Source organism: Varroa jacobsoni, unplaced genomic scaffold (genome assembly GCF_002532875.2).
Source record: "Varroa jacobsoni isolate VJ856 unplaced genomic scaffold, vjacob_1.0 contig00578, whole genome shotgun sequence".
Lineage (NCBI taxonomy): Eukaryota > Metazoa > Arthropoda > Arachnida > Mesostigmata > Varroidae > Varroa > Varroa jacobsoni.
Window position 1 is genome coordinate 21,584 of NW_019214492.1, and position 17,531 is coordinate 39,114.

The 17,531-nt window shown below is 38.0% G+C and overlaps 1 protein-coding gene and 1 long non-coding RNA gene across 2 annotated transcripts; one reads left to right on the forward strand and one right to left on the reverse strand.

Annotated features, from left to right (window-relative positions):
* Positions 1–4,656: 4,656 nt before the first annotated feature.
* On the reverse strand, positions 4,657–17,346 carry LOC111271393 (SUN domain-containing protein 5). Its single transcript, XM_022852148.2, has 8 exons — positions 17,153–17,346; positions 16,196–16,714; positions 14,261–14,505; positions 13,584–13,757; positions 12,419–12,525; positions 8,329–12,140; positions 5,175–5,404; positions 4,657–4,952 (listed from the first exon to the last, which is right to left on the reverse strand). Exons 1-6 carry the CDS (start codon positions 17,170–17,172, stop codon positions 11,910–11,912), a joined length of 1,296 nt encoding a protein of 431 aa, XP_022707883.1. The 5' UTR covers positions 17,173–17,346; the 3' UTR covers positions 4,657–4,952; positions 5,175–5,404; positions 8,329–11,909.
* On the forward strand, positions 14,400–15,868 carry LOC111271396 (uncharacterized). The gene is made up of 2 exons (XR_002686841.1): positions 14,400–14,479; positions 14,873–15,868. It is a non-coding gene; the product is annotated as an uncharacterized LOC111271396 (long non-coding RNA).
* Positions 17,347–17,531: the final 185 nt, after the last annotated feature.

A 17,531-nucleotide genomic window follows, 5' to 3' on the forward strand; every position in this document is an offset into this window, starting at 1 on the left:
GGACCAATTTAGACAGTTGCTAAGGCCCGATCAAAGCCTATTTTCCTAAACCATAATATTATAACGTTCACTACTTGAAGCTCGGCCATGACTACTTTGACTTTCAACTGGAACTTACACTGAAGTATTGATAAACATTATAATAGTAATAATCTTGCAACAGAAATGGACATGAACCACTTCCGTACATCGTAAATCATTCCAGGTTATTTTTGAAAATGAGAAAATTATATCGCGCAACCATAAAACTAGCCGTCCTAAAGTAAGACAAAATTCATTTGACTAATACAAGTTCAGGAGGGTCTGTCGGTTCCAAGCAAAAATAAGCGTAACCTATCACCGCTATTAGTTTTGTAAGCAATTAAAACTATATAAAGAGCCATGAACCTGCTTTATTCGAGTTGTTAAACACAGCAAACACAGCCTTGCCATTAGGGTACCATATAGGAAGATGAAACGCTTGTCTTGCTCTCTGTATCATCAGATTGGTTATGGATGGTTTATCGGTCTCAATGGGCCATTGGTACATCAAAATCAAATACCCGTAATACAATAGAGGAGATGCACGTAAAAGGCTTCGGGTATTGGACTCAAGTCTAGAGCTGATTTGCCGACTATGGCGAACCGTATGAGACACTAGGAATATATCCAATTTTAAAAAGTGCTTGCAGTCAATCTTATCTGCCATCTGGAGAATAGAAAAGTATTGACCAACGTCCAAACGATCCGACGAAAGAAAGTATTTCTTCACTTTAATCGACACCAGTATTATCTAGTTTGAGCGTACTTTACACAGGATATTAATACCAAGGTAGCCTGCATAGATAAACATTTATATAGTCATCAATTTCATTATCATATGTGGTTAGTGGATTAGTAAGGTTGTTGAACAACGATCACCTTCATTTTATAAACTTCTGTATTAAGCCTCTATTAAGAGTAATGTTTTAACTTTCGATAGCTCCAAACGCCTAACAGTTCAAAAGGGCAGCTAACTTCATGTTTTAATCAGTGTCATGCTAAATAAAACAATTATCATAAATAAATACTTTTGAATACGAATGAGCAATGTTAGAGACAACAGTGCACCCCAAATTAGAAAAGTTCCACTGAGAGCCTTTAAAAAAAAGGACAGTTCTTCACAAGTTACTAGGTAGTGTTGAAATTCAGATCCAACTAACATAAGCTTACGTTTATCGATTTCAATTGTACTTGTTTAAGTCACATTTCGTCAACTTATGGAGTTATTTAAGGTCACATGAACTGTACTAAATGGTACATGCAGAGAAAAAAATTATTCATTCCGGGAGTATTCATCATCGTCATTATGGCGTCCTAGATAGCGAACCCTAAGCCTCCTTGCTCGCCGTACTGGCTTCCACCCCGTGCGTACCGATCTTTGGAAAACTGGCTTCTGTAGGCAATTTGTCCGGCAGCCGAAGATTGTCCGGAGCTCTGCGAATGGTCGTACTTCTCCCTGTTGCCATAGGCACCAGTTGAGGACGAGATACGGTTGTAGCCATATTCTCCTTGATTTTTGAAGGCTCCTGTCGAGATACCAAATCAAAAGGCAACTTAATAGATTTAGGCATATCATTAGATCTTATAGGGAGTGGTGTAATTAAGTGGAACACTGTTTTTTTTTTCTAATAAGACAATAATGTTTTATAAAGGGATACTGGCAGACTTATAATAGTAAACGGGTTGAAAATTTAGTGCCACTAAATTAGATCCGACCATATTTCAAAATGTATTAAAATTTCAAGATTATTAAGCGCTTGTCGAATTAGGAGGGCAAAAGAACCAATTCATTATTTTACCTCAAATTTTTTTCATTTATCAGAAAGCTACCGCTCTCGCAACAGGTTTGAAACAGCTTGAAGTTACGGCACTAAGTACGACTCCTTAAATATTCGAGGCAACATATGAGCGTACGTATTCATTAAACATTATTCTAGCGAGCGCCAAAATGAACCAAAAAGTTCAAATGTAAATTATTTATTATGTATTATATTATGTAGATATTTGTGTTCTTGCCGATTTAAGTTCTTTTTACTAATTTATTTTTTACTAATAGTTATGTGTTATATACGGTTCAAAAGTTTTTTCTGTTTAATTAGCCTTTTCCTATTGCTTTTTCTGGTCCCAAAAATCATCTTTCCAAACAATGCCAACAAAGCATGCTTAATGCTGAACTTGGGGACATTTTTTTGCATGTATAATTATTCAAGCCTGTCTTATTAAAACTACTAATCCTTGAGAAAAGTTATGGCATTGATAATTAAGTGTCGATCCTCGACGCGGTTTTAATAGCGTAGTTTAAACTTCAACGCGATATGATAATGTCTAAAATATGTAAGGCTTTAGAAACCTTTTGCACACAGTCATACTGATCGCTAGCAATAGATTTATTCTAAATATTAAAATATCTAGCCAATATACAATGACAAGTTGAAGCCAACTGAAATGTAATAAGATTAATTTTTGGAAAGCTTGAAAAAATTAATCTCTGAAAAAAATTAATTGAAAAAAAACAGAAGCCCCACAAATAACAGAAAGCACACAAAATAAAGTTTAAAACATTGCAAACCACCAACAAAGATAAAAAAAATCCCAACTGTATTCAATATTGTTTGGTTATCCTTAAAGTTTTTTATTTATATAGTTTTTTTTAAATCGACTTTCACTCGTTTTTAGCTTTTTTTTTAAAGAAATCGATTTTGATTATTTGTTACATTTTATTTGTTCTTATCTGTCACATTTTGTTCTAAATATTAAAGATGCTTTTTACTTTACAAAATGTCGAAATTGTCTATTTTGGACAAAGCGTTTTCACTTTACAAGCCGAAGTGGAAATAAAGCTTTTCAATTCACTTACAATACTTGTAATGCGACAAAAAGCTTTCTAACACTATATAGCATTTGAATATGAGTAAACAATAAAAAACTATTAACTTCCGTTTTAACATAACATATATAGGATTTTGAGCAACTAGGCACATAAACACGTGTCTTTAGTTTAATAGTTAATTTGAATTAATTAATTCTTATAAGCCTTCTTTAGACTACAAGATAGAGGACTCTTTGCCAAACAGATTGGCATTCTTGGTAGCCAATAACTCGATGCTGTTCATTACAGTTAGGAGCTATACTCTTTCAGGTTCAGAGAGCCTTTAGAAAAATGATCTTACCCGAAGCTCCGGCCCCCTGGCTGTAGCCCTGATTATAGTATACTCCGACAGAGCCCCCGCCGTAGCCTACAGTTCCGCCATAGTTACCCGGGTTGCCTCGGTAACCATGATTGAAAGTAAATCCTCGCTTTTCAACCTCCTTCTTGCCTGCTGCTGTATCGGATGCTTTTTCATTAGCAGCCGGAGCTGCTAACACAACGACGAAGCACCAGACCAAGCTGATCTAAACCGTTACATAGAGGACAAATTGGTACATTGAGTAAATCTATTTACCTTAATTGTTGCTTAATCAGAATGTAGTGAATAAATCACCACGAAATGTACATATGTTTTCCACTTGCGTTCACCGAGTGTACCCTAAAAACCGAATTGCAATGAAACTTTTATATAACCTGAAATCAAAACTTACATGCACCAATAAGCACAAACATGCTCGAAATTAACTTATGCCATAATATATTGGAGGTTATATGGTAGCAAAAGTGATCTTGAAAAGTCTATATAGAAACATTGACCAAATTTATACTATAGTCCGTGATCTGGCTATGTAAAGCCTGCGCCACTAACGTATTTTTTCCGTTTTTCATCAAAAAAAAAAACTTTCGACATCACCAAAGGTAACACCAACGAGTAACTGTCGCTGTTAGTAACTGTCGCGTTAATAATTAGTAATCTATATATAAAATACAGTAAACTAATAGGAAACGTTTCTCTAAGATAAAGAGCGCGAAATTCGTCGAGAACAAACCTTAAGTTTTTTACAGATATAACTCTACTAATATATTATATTAATATATTAAGATGTCATGTATATATAGGGAAAGCAAGTAATATGAGATCAAGACAGAGTTATAGTTAGGGGCATACATACCATAAACTTCAAATTTTAAGGGTGTGCCTCGTAGTTGTACAAGACGCTTAGAACATTTTGGCTTGTGCTTTTATAATCCTGCTCACCCTCTCAACCTAATTTCTCTCTCCCATGTTGTCAGCTAATGTTATTCGCCACAGTCTTGTATGTTTTCGCATCTTGTTTCTGCCGATCACTCAATACGTTGCTGATCTGACCACTGACTGCGGCAGTCGTTCGCTTCCCGTTTCCACACGCGAGGAACTCCCTGGACACCGCTGACCCTTCGACCATTTTCGCCACCATTCTATTCACTATACTCGGGCGAGACTTTCTGCCTTTTCCTATTTCGAGGTAGCGGCACTCTTAATGAGGACACACGTCACCACGATCATCGTCTTTAATGTACAGTACCCTAGGAATTGACCCGTCACCTGAACTAGTCGCGATTTATAACATGGCAACTTTCAAACGTTTCTTATGCGTCTAAAGTTGCGACGGTTCTTTATCGGCGCGTTTAACACTGCTGCAGCTGGCCATATCTCAAGTATGTGGTAACGATAGTCACTTGAGACCTTGGGTTACTAACACTAGACGGTAAGTGAAAAAACGCACTTACAATATTACATACGCGGAGAAACTTATTTATTCAATATATATGTATTGTCATATTCAATCACAGATTTTAACTTAGCCAACAAAGCCGTATCCGCTACCCTGGTTACTTTCCTGCACGAATTGTCCCTTGTCAAAGTGACTGGCATAAGCATTCTGACCGGTTGATGAGGACTGATCCGAGCTTTGAGCTAAACCGAATTGCGTCGGTTCGCCGTAGCGTTCGCGGTGACCGTAAACGTTACTTTGCGACGAACCCTGGTTGCAACCGAACGCTCCCTGGTTTTGAAACTAACCTGCAAAAAAATTGGCCAGTCATTGAAACAAAGTTAGTGTTAAATCTTGCTTATTCGTAAAACGAAGATCGAGTGTTGAAAACAAAGAGTGATGGTCGCTTATTTCAAAAGCGTAAATTGCACTAAACATTAAATGTAATTGGTGCTTAAATGTACCAAACTCAAAGTAATAATTTTCTACTTAGCTACAATGTCTCCCACAAGAAACAAGACGGCACTTACCTGACGCTTCAAAGGCTTGCTTGAATCCTTGTTGAGACCCAAAGCTGCCGCCATAGCCGGGACAGCCGAAGCCCAGACGATGTCCGAAACCTCTTTCATCCACACCCTTCTTCTCGTTGTCGTCGGCCTTCTCCCTAGTAGCATCACCGGCAGTAGCAGAAGTCGAAGAGACACTTTTGCTGTCGGAAGTGATGACAGTGTCCCCGGGAACATACGCTCTTTGAATTACCCTAAACATGCACACAGCCACAAATAAAATGGCCTAGTAAGCAATGATTAGATGTTCGTGCATAGTCTCGTATTCAACTGAACGTTCAACGAATAGCACCGCCTTTTCACTGATGAACTTCGATTAAGGATATTGTATAGAGTAGACACAAGATACTAAATGTAATGCATTCATAGTGAAAAAAAGACTTTTTTAATCAGCAAGCAAACGTTTCCTAAATTTCGTTTTAAGCGAGGTTGTGCCATGCTCTATGAAGTTGTACATATAATAAGCGATGAATAAAGCTGAAAGTGGTGTTTTTGAACGGCGTAAGCCTGCCAGTTAGCTTTTATAAAAAAAGAAAATACAATGCCATGATAAAATACTATTTTCGCTATTCAAGACTCGAGCCAGCGTACTGCTATGAATTTTGTCGAGTTAATTTCTCGTAGCACTAAAATAGATAAAGCCATACATTTTCAATATCAAGAGACAAGTACAGGCGCTAATCAAAGTCCGTTCAGCAGAATTTAGATTTTGGAATAACGTATAACCAACCGTATGCCAAACGCTGCAAAACTTCCATTAGAAAAAAAGTACTGAGAAGTACCGCACAGTGTTTACTCACGCTAGTCACGAATGCTTTCATCATAATAGTTTTCGTGTTAGCCAAACTTCTGACCGAAAAACCATTTCATTTGAACGGCAGCTGTCACTAGCGCACTGAGAACACGTGAACAAAAGGAAAAGCAAATTGCCGCGCTGTATCCCTGCGTAGTCTACCCATGGCTTCTTTATACGTCAAGGATTCTGTTCCAGGTGATCCTTCTCTCCCAGAGGATACTTGTCTGTGAGTGTATGTCCGTATCTATAACCGCTTATTTGGCGAATTGTACTGTATCCTACGTTGTCTGTTTGTCCGGCTGTCTATCTGCATATTGTCAAGTCACCTCACTTCATAGGCCAAAGCCTGTATAGAAATTCCGCTCAGCTCGACGCATCTCCCATCTACCGGTAAGTGATATTACTGACGGCCACTGATAGCTCCATGGGGACGTTCATTGAAATCAAGTGTGCCAGTAAACCTGCACTAAATCCGTAAACCGGACAGTCAACCGGACAACGTAACTCGGCTACTTATATCTTCCCGGTAGTCTGTCACAAGAAAGGTGGTTTTCCCCGCAGCGACTACTATCAACAGCAGCTATCCAAAAATGACATCCGATCTCATCATACCTCATTAATGCGCGATCAGAGTCGCTGAACTTCTCGTCCAACGCTTCGTCCATTTAGAAAAAGAACAGACGAATTCATGCTCATAAAACGGAAGACACGGAAAATTTGCTTTCTGATTTTCGCGATCATACCGCCATTTTGGAAGCTCCCTACTATCATAACTGGCTACCTTAATTGAAAGCTTCTCACTCGTCATGCAGCATCAATGTTTTCCAAGCACATCGCTTAAATACACGAAGTTATGTACACTATAATGACACTATAACTGGGCGAAAGTATCATTGCATCCATTTATAATAATGACTTTATTAAAATAAAGTGGATGTCAAATGGTATCAATGTAAGTGGGGAAATAACGCTTTCACAAGTTGTATAGTGGCCGGCAGTAACTTCTCAACTATCAGATTGAACCTAACGTCAGATAAAAGTTCCACTTTCGAATAGCCGTTTGATTTGAGGTTTCGACTATAAAAAGCCGCAAAGGTAACATGGTGATTTCTCCTTGTGACCGAAAATAGGTAACCCGAAAATTGATATAAGAAGTCTTAGCTTTATGTACTCAATCTCGAACGCACGCTAATCAGAATTGCCATCGATAAATAAAGCTATATTGAATACAAGCAAAATCAATCGAAATTATTTTGGAAATACTTATACCTGCCCCAATAAAATGAGTCCAGATTTGTTCTTCTCGATACCGGTTACGCTAGCTTCATTTCATAGACTTAAACGAGAGGGAGCATCGGGATTGGTCTATTTTTCTGACAACTAAACAGGTATTGCTCTTAATTCATCTCAATGCTTTATAAAAATTTTTTTAAGGCAATGTAATTGTTACAGTTTGTTTACATGTCATTTCATTTCCAGAACTAACAGTAACTACTTGCGTTTATTCACCGTAATCACTTGTGCACAACGAACCTGGCAATAAACTGTTTATTTCTGTAATTGTTCCACTTGGAGTTTATTCATAGACTCTGAAAACAACTAACCCCGCTTTTGTTCATTACTTGTGTAATAGCAAGCTTTAATCTACATAATTGAGCAGTAAGTACTGATACTTACCGATTATCAAAACGCGATCGAATAAGGTTCTTTTTCCACTAGTCCTAAAGTAGGGCTACCAGCAAGGCTCTCTCACCAAATAACACTAACATGTACCCTGCACGAACAATCATCTGCCGCTAAGGTAGCTCCAATGACGTCAGTTCAAATAAACTTTTTTACAGATGATCAATTATACTATTTGCGTGCGTAGTAAAATGCCTTTCGTCTTATTAGTGATTGACAACTCCAGACATTTTTTCGATGTACTGAACTCATCAATGTATACGATTATTATTAATATTTTTACATCACACTTATACGACACTTTTTTTTATAGTAGACTGCGCGATAGTTATCAAGTCAAGATGATAATTTAAGCAGTGCATTGGAAACGTTTTCGCTGTCATTGCTCGTTCATCAATTGGTTTGTATCGGTATCACCATACTTATGCACTTTTTCAAAGGTGCCTGTCCAGTCTGCTGAGACGCAGTTAAGGCAGCAAATTAAATTAAGGCAGAGAGACACCCACGGACGATTATATCGGCAAAACTGAATCGCTTCCAAAGAGACGCTTGCCATAGGCTTGCCACTGTGAAGATGCATACACACAATAAAAAATCGAAGCACCTCGACCGTCAAATTTTTCATCATGAAAAACCTACCTTTTTACCTACTGGATAAATATCTATACTATCATTAATGACAATGAAAGCGTCCACATATTGGCCATTCGAATACAGACGACCTGAAAACTGTCTGGAATGGGCACAGTAGAGCATACTGTGATTCCTTTCCATGTTATGACAGATCAACGCCAGACACTATATCGCTCATATTGAGCTTTTCTAATTCACTGACGTCACATTTGAAAGTGATAATGACAAAGCAACTCTTTATTTACAAAATCTTTCCACATCTCATTATTTCTTTCTTATAACTCTCACATAACTTTCTCACAAGACTTGTTTGCTGTGACAGAGAAAAACCAACGTATGAGAGGACGCGAAGAATAATTTAGAAAACTGTTCTTTCATGGTGAGAATTCCCCATGCGTCACCTGAATTTCAATATTTAGCCCATGTTTTCTCTAACTGATAGGCCAACATTCGTTTAGATGTTTTTTAGACAGAACTTAATTAATGTTTAATTATTCCCGGTTAATCGAAATCGACACTTTCATCATAAAAAAAAAACATTTACCATGCTACAAATAATGCATTGGGGTATTGCAAACCAATCCTGCTAATGTTCGAATGTGTTGGCTAGAACGGTGATTTCCTTTGTGTTAGAGATATTCGCTTTCATTTTATATGCTTATCCCAGAGCTTCTGGGTAGCTTTATTTCTACTACTTGCATTCTAAGATTTCTCTATTTATACACCTGTTAGAGTTATTCTATAGTGAATATATGCTTGGGCATTAGTTATCCTCTTTGGGACATGGTGAGTCTCGTAATCACCCGGCCCTAAATCGGGAGAAAAAGCGTGTTGAAGCCGAAGTTGCTTTATTTAGTCTGGGAAGTAAGTGAGGTACGGCAATGAGGTCTGGCGTTATCATCAAGGAACCAGACTGCCCGTTTGATTGAACCAGATTACCGTGTTGATGGTTCATGACTTTCTTGCGAAACGCGAGATAACCGACAGCATTTATTGTTTCATTGTCTACGAGGATTTTATAATAAATAGCACACACTTCGGATAACCATTGCAAGTATTAACATAATACTGCCAAATACTCGATTTCTCTCCAAGGCGACGCCATTCTTTTGCCTGGTCTCTCTCATGACAAAGATTGAACCATGTTTCGTCTATGCCGACAATTTGTTGCTAGCGAGTTTTTGGCTGATTGGGGTTCCGTAAATTACACATGAGGTATACCACACATATTTCCAACTCGAGTGAATTAGGATGAAACCTATTTTTGACTCAATTTTCAGCATTTAGGTTATAATTCTGTAACATGTTATCTATTAAACGCCAGTTTTAGCCCAAAGAGTTCTATACTCTACACTACAGAGACTACAAACTCTGCCTTTTTGAAAAACCTCTTCGATTGGGTCAATGCGTTCTTGCCCCTTGAGTCCCGAGGTCAGGTCATTTCCTTGCTGGTCGTCGACACTCTAATTTCCGTTTTTGAAACATCTGCACAATTTATACGCTATACTTTCGCTTAAAGCGTCTTTACCTGGTGCCTTTACCATTCTTTTATGAACTTTTGGCAGCACTGTGGCGTTCAGGGGACAAAAATCACTCGACGTCGATTTACAGGCCTGTTTTTTTCGAGGAAACTTGACCGGTTTTCACTTGCCAATTTCTAGAAAACTAGAGTATTTACCAGCCAAATTATCTCTGCTAGCGGCGCGTACTTCAAAACTTACTCAATGTCGAGGTCCGCCGGATTCGTTCGTAACAGCCTAATGCATTCTTATTCTTGTATACGGCGATAGTATCAATAAAAAGAATATATCGCGGTAATACATTAGTTACCATATATACATTTCCGACTCAATGAAGCTGACATGGGTTGTAGATTATCAGATTCGTATTTATTGGTAACCTAAAATAAGTGTTATAAATATAGTGTTGACAATTAAAAATGTACGATGGATGTTGCGGCTATATACACACGTTCAGTAACAAATAATTTCTATCAGATATATCTATATAATCGTTTTTTGGCTGATCAATCACCAATTAAATACTGCGGCAATATCACGGTCCTTTACAAATTTTACCTGCCGAGTACTCATTCTACCGATCTACAACTGAATAATGTGGTATTTGTACTAGTTCATTCAAGTCTGTCTGTTGGAACAATCCAGACTGCATATGTATGATAACATGAAGCCTGCATTATCTTTCTGCAATATGATAGTTTATGCCTATTCAACTATCTCAAACTGTAGAACCATCTTTGTATAGAATAGACCTTAAATTAGATTAACTGAGTTGTACGCTTGACCTTTCAGAAATCGTACACTAACCGTTGAGTTAGACATTCTCACATTGCAGTTGGTTAGACTCTATTAGATATATATAGATCTATATTTATATATCTATATATAGATAGCCGACATAAACGACAGCGGAATGGCTCTACGGCAGCAAAGAAAATGACCTAAAGTCACTTCGTCTATGCTCGTCGCTAAATGTCTGTTTAGTATAACTAGTATAGAGATTATTTGATTTGGTACGCTTGCACTAACAATAATCGCAACAAGCGTTGCCTTAAAAAGAGAAAACCTCAACTGTAAAGATACTTTAGAGCGAAATCATAGTTTTTTTTATGCGATACGTTACAATTCTGGACTGATTTTTAGTCTAACGATTTTAAGATCAAATCTGCAAGGGGTATAGAAAACCATAGATATTTCTACAGTTAGTTCCTTCTTGCGCTAACCGAAGTTCCTACGACAGTAAGCCCAAAAAATTACCAAAGCATTTTCTAGATCCTTGCAGAGTAAATTTTGAAATTAGTATCTATTTGAGCACATTTATGACCTAAACGGCTTATTATCTTATTTTAAACACACAAACTAGAGCCTTGCTACATACCGTGTTATCTTATATTTTTCCATGCAAATGTTTATGTAAATGTTTAGGGAAACAAACTGAATTAGATTTAAATGTTGCAATGTTATTCACTTGTAAACTTAACACACTAGCTAGTGCTTACGTAAGCTTAATCGGCTCCTTGGTTTGTAATATCATAGCCGAAATAGAACTTGAAAAAAAAACTTTTTTATGAAACGACATGATGATTGAACACACTCAAAAAAAAGCAATGAATTGAGACAGAATTTTACACTGTTCAAATGTCATGTATACCAAATAACTTCCAATAGCACCGAGACAGCATCAATAACGTACGTACTCATAACTTGCTGTTAATACCTAAGGTAATATGTTGACGCGCAAATTTCTGTGAGACCATTTCCGTACGCAATATATATGCCATTGAGTAAACAATTATTACGAGCATTAGCGCAGCGAGGTCTAGCGAATTCGATTCAAGTTTACACCGTAATCGTGAGCAAAATATTGTGTAGACTCATTATGTCTCAATATATTAGGGAAAATCTTAGCATTTAACTGCAATACTAAGTTGATGTCTTGCTAGTCCAATAATCAGGACAGAATCAATCCTAACGTGACCGGGATGACGTCGCTGACTATCACCTGTGATGTAACTATTGCCCACACATATGAGAGCTCGTTGAGTTACAGGGAACAGAGTTGTTAGGTTACCACAGGCCATCATCGTGCACAGGTCTACCATGTACCCGAAACCGGTAAAGGCAAGTGTAATGTAAATTGCCGTGATTCGTGAGGATTTTCAGTTCAACTGTGTCAAACGATCGGTCACCAACATCCGCCTGAACCTTGAAATGTTGGAGTGGTTCTCCCGTTGTCGTATAACTGTAGCTGCCCAAAAAAACACCTACGGTGTCGTCCTCGTTCTCCAGCCCAAATACCTGTGGGACAGTTAAGCATTACAGAAGCAGTTCTAGATCTACATATGAGAAAATACATAGATACGTTCCTTTACAATGGTGGATCGTTCTTTTGTCCAGTACTCCAACAATAATTCACCGTCGAAGGAGTTTATCACTGATACAATGATCTATTTAGAACCATAAGTTAAAACTATAAGATATATTCCCGCTCAAATTTCAGTTTCTTTTTTTGTTGAGTCTGAATTTGTTTCTTTGTCTGTTGAGAAACGATTTACTCCGTCTGAACGTACACCTACCTCGAAATGATTCGGACTAGAGTCAATATTTCCAGCAGGTGCAAGTGATGCCGGGATGTGTTCCAATGCAAAGGCATCCACCACAACACGTCGAGACAACCGAACAACTGCAGCCGCGCCAAAAAGATCAAGCGAGCCTTAGAATTTTGATCCACATAATCTCAAATCGCACACTAGGTGGCGCACGCTAGCTCGCTGTACATACTTTGCAGTATAATTACGATCCATATCATGTCAGGTTTTCTTAACGCTGGCCTCTGTCTTTTTCTCTTCGAAATATTTTTATCAAGACCCCGCGACATAACACGAATAGTAGTGTTGATTCAACACTAGGATAGGTTTCACATAGGTAAAATTCAATCACATAGGTCAAGGTGAAGTATCACAGCCAAACGAGCAATACAGCCAAAGGTGTGCGAATTGTGGACATCGGCGACCGGAAGAGCACGCGCTACCAGAAGGCTCCGCCATTGCAAACTAAGTTAAAATCAAGAGCCACCCAAATGGTAGTTCCTCTAGGATGGCAACCTCTAGGATCAGGGTGTGATGCCAATGGTCTCATGATGCTAACCCCGACGCCCTTTTGACTCAGTGTACAGTGTCTTAGCGGCTCCAGAGCAGCTATTGTTTAATTTAGTATCCAGTTCACTTTTAAGCAGCTATTTTTCCAATTTGATAATAAAAATTCTATCTTTTTCAAGAATTGGGTTTTGGTGTCTTGTAAGACCTGCGTTTTCTACAGAAAAGTAAATTTTGACTTCGCCAGATTAGCTTCAATCAACAATACATAAACGAATTTAAATCATTACATCTATATATCTTATGAGGCTATACCAGTAACTCAAGGCTAAGCTCAAGCTAGTATAACACACGAAAGTCGTTGAGCTATTTTAAAATTCTAAAATTGATCCGATCTCTACATGTTTATAATGTTTAGCATTACCTTTTCGATTCGTACCTCCAAATACTCAATGTGCCATAATCCAGACTGAACTAAACTGTTTATTTCCTCCAGAAAACGATGATGCTGAATCTTTCTTTATAACAATATTGTCTGAGATTGAATTATATTAATAATTTGAACGTGGGACAATTATTTTTCTCCCTTTCTATGTACTGTTTCATATTGTGAACTTCGTTTAGACTATCCATTTATACTGCTTACCCAAATAACCGATGCTCCCTTTAAATGGCCAGCATTGTCCTACAGAGAGGGTAGGTTGGATTGCCAAGCGCGGCGACGGTCTATGCCAGAATAGCGGAATAAACCCAAACAGATAGTAACGACCCATCGACATGTCATAGGTTTCCGTGCATCGAGTGGACAACACTGAGCCCCCTAAGAAGTAAGCGTGAGAAAAATAATTCACTAAAAACTCGGATCGAATTCAGTAATGAAAATTGCTCCTCTAGAATTTTTACGTGTAGTAGTTGAGTAACTTCAATTCAAAGCTATGCATAAAAGTGTTTATAGTAAACGGCTTTATTGATAGCGCTCCAAAGTTAACTCCATATACTTTGAACGATGTTATGCTGTACCGCATATAGCTAAGTAGTTTTTCATTTAGTGCTACCAAGCAAAACGTGACAAAATACTAAAAGTTAGGTGTTTCCCTAAAAAAATTAAATTATAAGTTTCTTATTTTCTTAGACGTTGTATAGCGTTGGATATTTAAGGCAGCAAAATATCGCCTTCGACTAAAAAACAACTTTATACTTCCTAAGTTATTACTAGCAATAAGCAATGCAACTTTTTACATATGGATCAATCACTTATACTTTCAGAATGAAAATGAAAGCGTAAGTACAGGCATCTCGATGTTACAAAAGGGCGTCACTTACCCGCACTCTCTAATGCATAATCGGCCATGCCGGTTTTATCAGCATCGTACAGCATCAGAGCTCGACGTATTGCAGCGTCAAGTTCCGGTCCAACCTGGCCGACCTTCAGAGAGCCACAGTCGCATTTGTCCACCTGCGCCTGCAGATGATCGACTCGTCGAGACAGATGTGCTAACTGCTCCAAAAACCAATCCCGATTATCTGGGCATTGGGCGCATGGTAGGACAGGCGGTACCGAGAAACCACTTTAAAGATAAGCAACAATTCATAACAGAAAACTCTTATATATAAAGGGTAAAATGAACCACTAATATCACCGGCGATTGATATTAAGTCATGAAATCGTATTCCTGCTGCTAACATTATGTTGTTTCGATTGTGTAGACTGTTCATATGACGTAGCCTATGCTGACAGGAAATGCAAGTATCGAATATCGTGCTTGTGTATGTTTGTTTTATTATACTTTAGATTAATTGCTTTTGCAGAGAGCCGATCACAACAGTGTTGATATATAACTTATTCTGAAAGGTTGATTTTGCACTATAATACGTGTAACGGCTTCATGCATTTTGCTTTAGGGAGTATATAACTACGAAAAGATATTCTTTCAGGTCAACTACGGGATTCGCAAATGTATTGCCGCTACTGAATCTGCCAGCTCTAAAACACACCGCACTTTAATAAAACACGAAAATGTACATCTCTGTGGTCGTGAAGCTTTTCATAAAGTGCAAATATTCGACGTGATGTTTCGTGCAGTACGGAATAACTAGAGATTATGCTCGTTGGCCGGATCCTATAGCCTATGTTAATTACCACAACAGATACGCAAAGACGTACTGGTAGTTTATTAAGAAATACAGATGACTTTGCTCTCTTACGATATAGTCCGCGATCAATTACTAGCATTCACGTAACTTCGATATGGCAATGTAATGCGCTTGCGGCCCCGTAACAGTCTTTTGAAAGGTTTAAACGCAAAGATTTATCTAGATTGTCCTCGCTTTCGCCATTTTTTTTCAATTCAAACGACTGGACGAGATCACTCGCAAGAAATCAGTCTTAGTTCGACAGTTACCTTGCACTTGAAAGCATGCTTAAGACATCTTTGCTTTATAACTGAACACATTACACTAACCGCATAAATTTCACGGAATCCCCGTCTTTACAGAAATGGCTTACCGTGAAGAATATTACCCTCAAAGGTAAGGACAATACAATAACTAAACCAAATCTGTGACCATAGTTATGTTGTCGTTTCAATCAAGCACGCCTCTTATATACTCAAAATTTGCATTTAAAATCGCCACATGTATATATGTGTTATTCAAAAATGTTCACGTGATGATGATAATAAAAAAAATAAAGCACGATAATCACGATAAGATAACACTTTCAAGCAAAAATATATTACTAACAACACTAAACTTAGAATTGAATACTGACGATCGACAGTATATTGTAGTGATTCATCCGCTCCAAACGATTAATCACAATGTAAACAAATAGCTTCGGATTTTTTCAATTCAATATGACATATATTATTCGCTGGTTATTATATATAAGAAGTTATATTTAACGGCGAGAATTTGAATTAAAACAAACGCGACATATAACAGTTAATAAACTTAAGTAACAGTAACTTCATATAAAACTACTATAATCGAATAAATGTTACCCCAGGCTATACATACACATTCTTGCAACCTCCTAACATAGGACATTCGACGTGAGTAATATGCACATAATACCGAGTAACGTACATTTAGAGAATCAGGGAAATATTGCCTTCTTCACTGGCGTGATCTATGGCGTTGTATCTAAAGCAGATATATTGCAAGTTAGCACCTTCGCAGCATCGCCAGAGCTGGCATTTCCGTTGTCTTTCTTTAATAGTCACGTTGTCTATATTGTTGTCATGCTCGCTTGGATACCTGAAATTAATTTGACCGCTATCTTGACAATTTTCAGCAGCATTTAGCTGCTGCTGAGGATTTCCCGAGGTGTCCAATTGTCGTTCTTGACTCGTACCCAATTCTTGTTGACTTTCAAGAATGTGGTGTGAAATGCCAGGAGCGATCGTTTTCTTCGGAAGAAAGCACATATCTTTCTGTCGTTGTTGGCTGGCTTGTTGACCATCGGGATATATATTATTGCCCTCAGACACACAAGAAGCTGTTCCAAAGTTTCCCGAGGCGGGTTCCCATGGTACATAAGGTTGTTTCCCGGCAGAACGTCGCCCAGGGAAATAAAGGTTGTGGAAGTCGAAATCGGGTAGTCTCATCTCAAGCTGAGGTAAGTTTCCGCAGGTAACTATAACATAGATAAGTGTCCCAAAAAGCACACACAATGTGCCCACGGCAACGGGGGTGCGCGCCCTTCGCCGCGACAACAGAAGCACGTCGAAAGTGAATAGCCATGCGTGTATCAGGTAGAGAGCGACGAAAGGTAAACTACAACAAGAAACAAACGTGTCGATTAAAACAATAACATTCGGATAAGCAAAAAACATGTCTTATAAAGACTGTAACATAAATCGAATATCACAAAACATAGTGGGGGGGGGAGGGGGGCAATAAAAAGTACTTTTCATCTTAGGAACACAGCTTGACTTTGGGATTTTTGATTTGCGCGAATTTTTGAAAGACCAGGTCGAGATAATTCCAATGTATATTTTTAAGCATTGTAAAAGTTGTAATTTTTTTTAATATTTCGCGCCACTTTTTTTCGTTAAATGGAGATGATTGAAAACTTACCCTGAATAATTATTAATAAAGTGAACTTTTTGAAGAGTTACAGCTTTGTGCACACGCACTAACATTGACTGAAGTTAAATATCAATCTTCTAAGCTTCAATTAATTAAAAATCACTCTTGAAGTTTTAAATTTACCTTATAATAGATGACCGCATGATGTTTTCTGGTGGTCAACAGCACATCATCAGTCGATGACTTCGAGAAACAGCTTATTTCTTGTAAGTTAAAAATCTTCCTCTAATTTTTTTACCAGCCAGTACAAGTTACTCGCCGCAGCTGTAAGTTTCGCACGAATCGTAAACATACCGGGCTGGCTTCAAAGTGAATGTTTATCCAAAACAAAAATAATCAAGTTAATGGGAGAGGGAATGGCGAGTCACACAGATCTCATAGCGCACGATTCCGTTGGAATATTACAGGTATATTTCTCCTGTGTGCACCTAAAACGGCGTCGACTACGTTCGTTTTGAGGAAGTTCGCTCACTTAGCTCATAAATTCTGGCCGGCGGAAAGA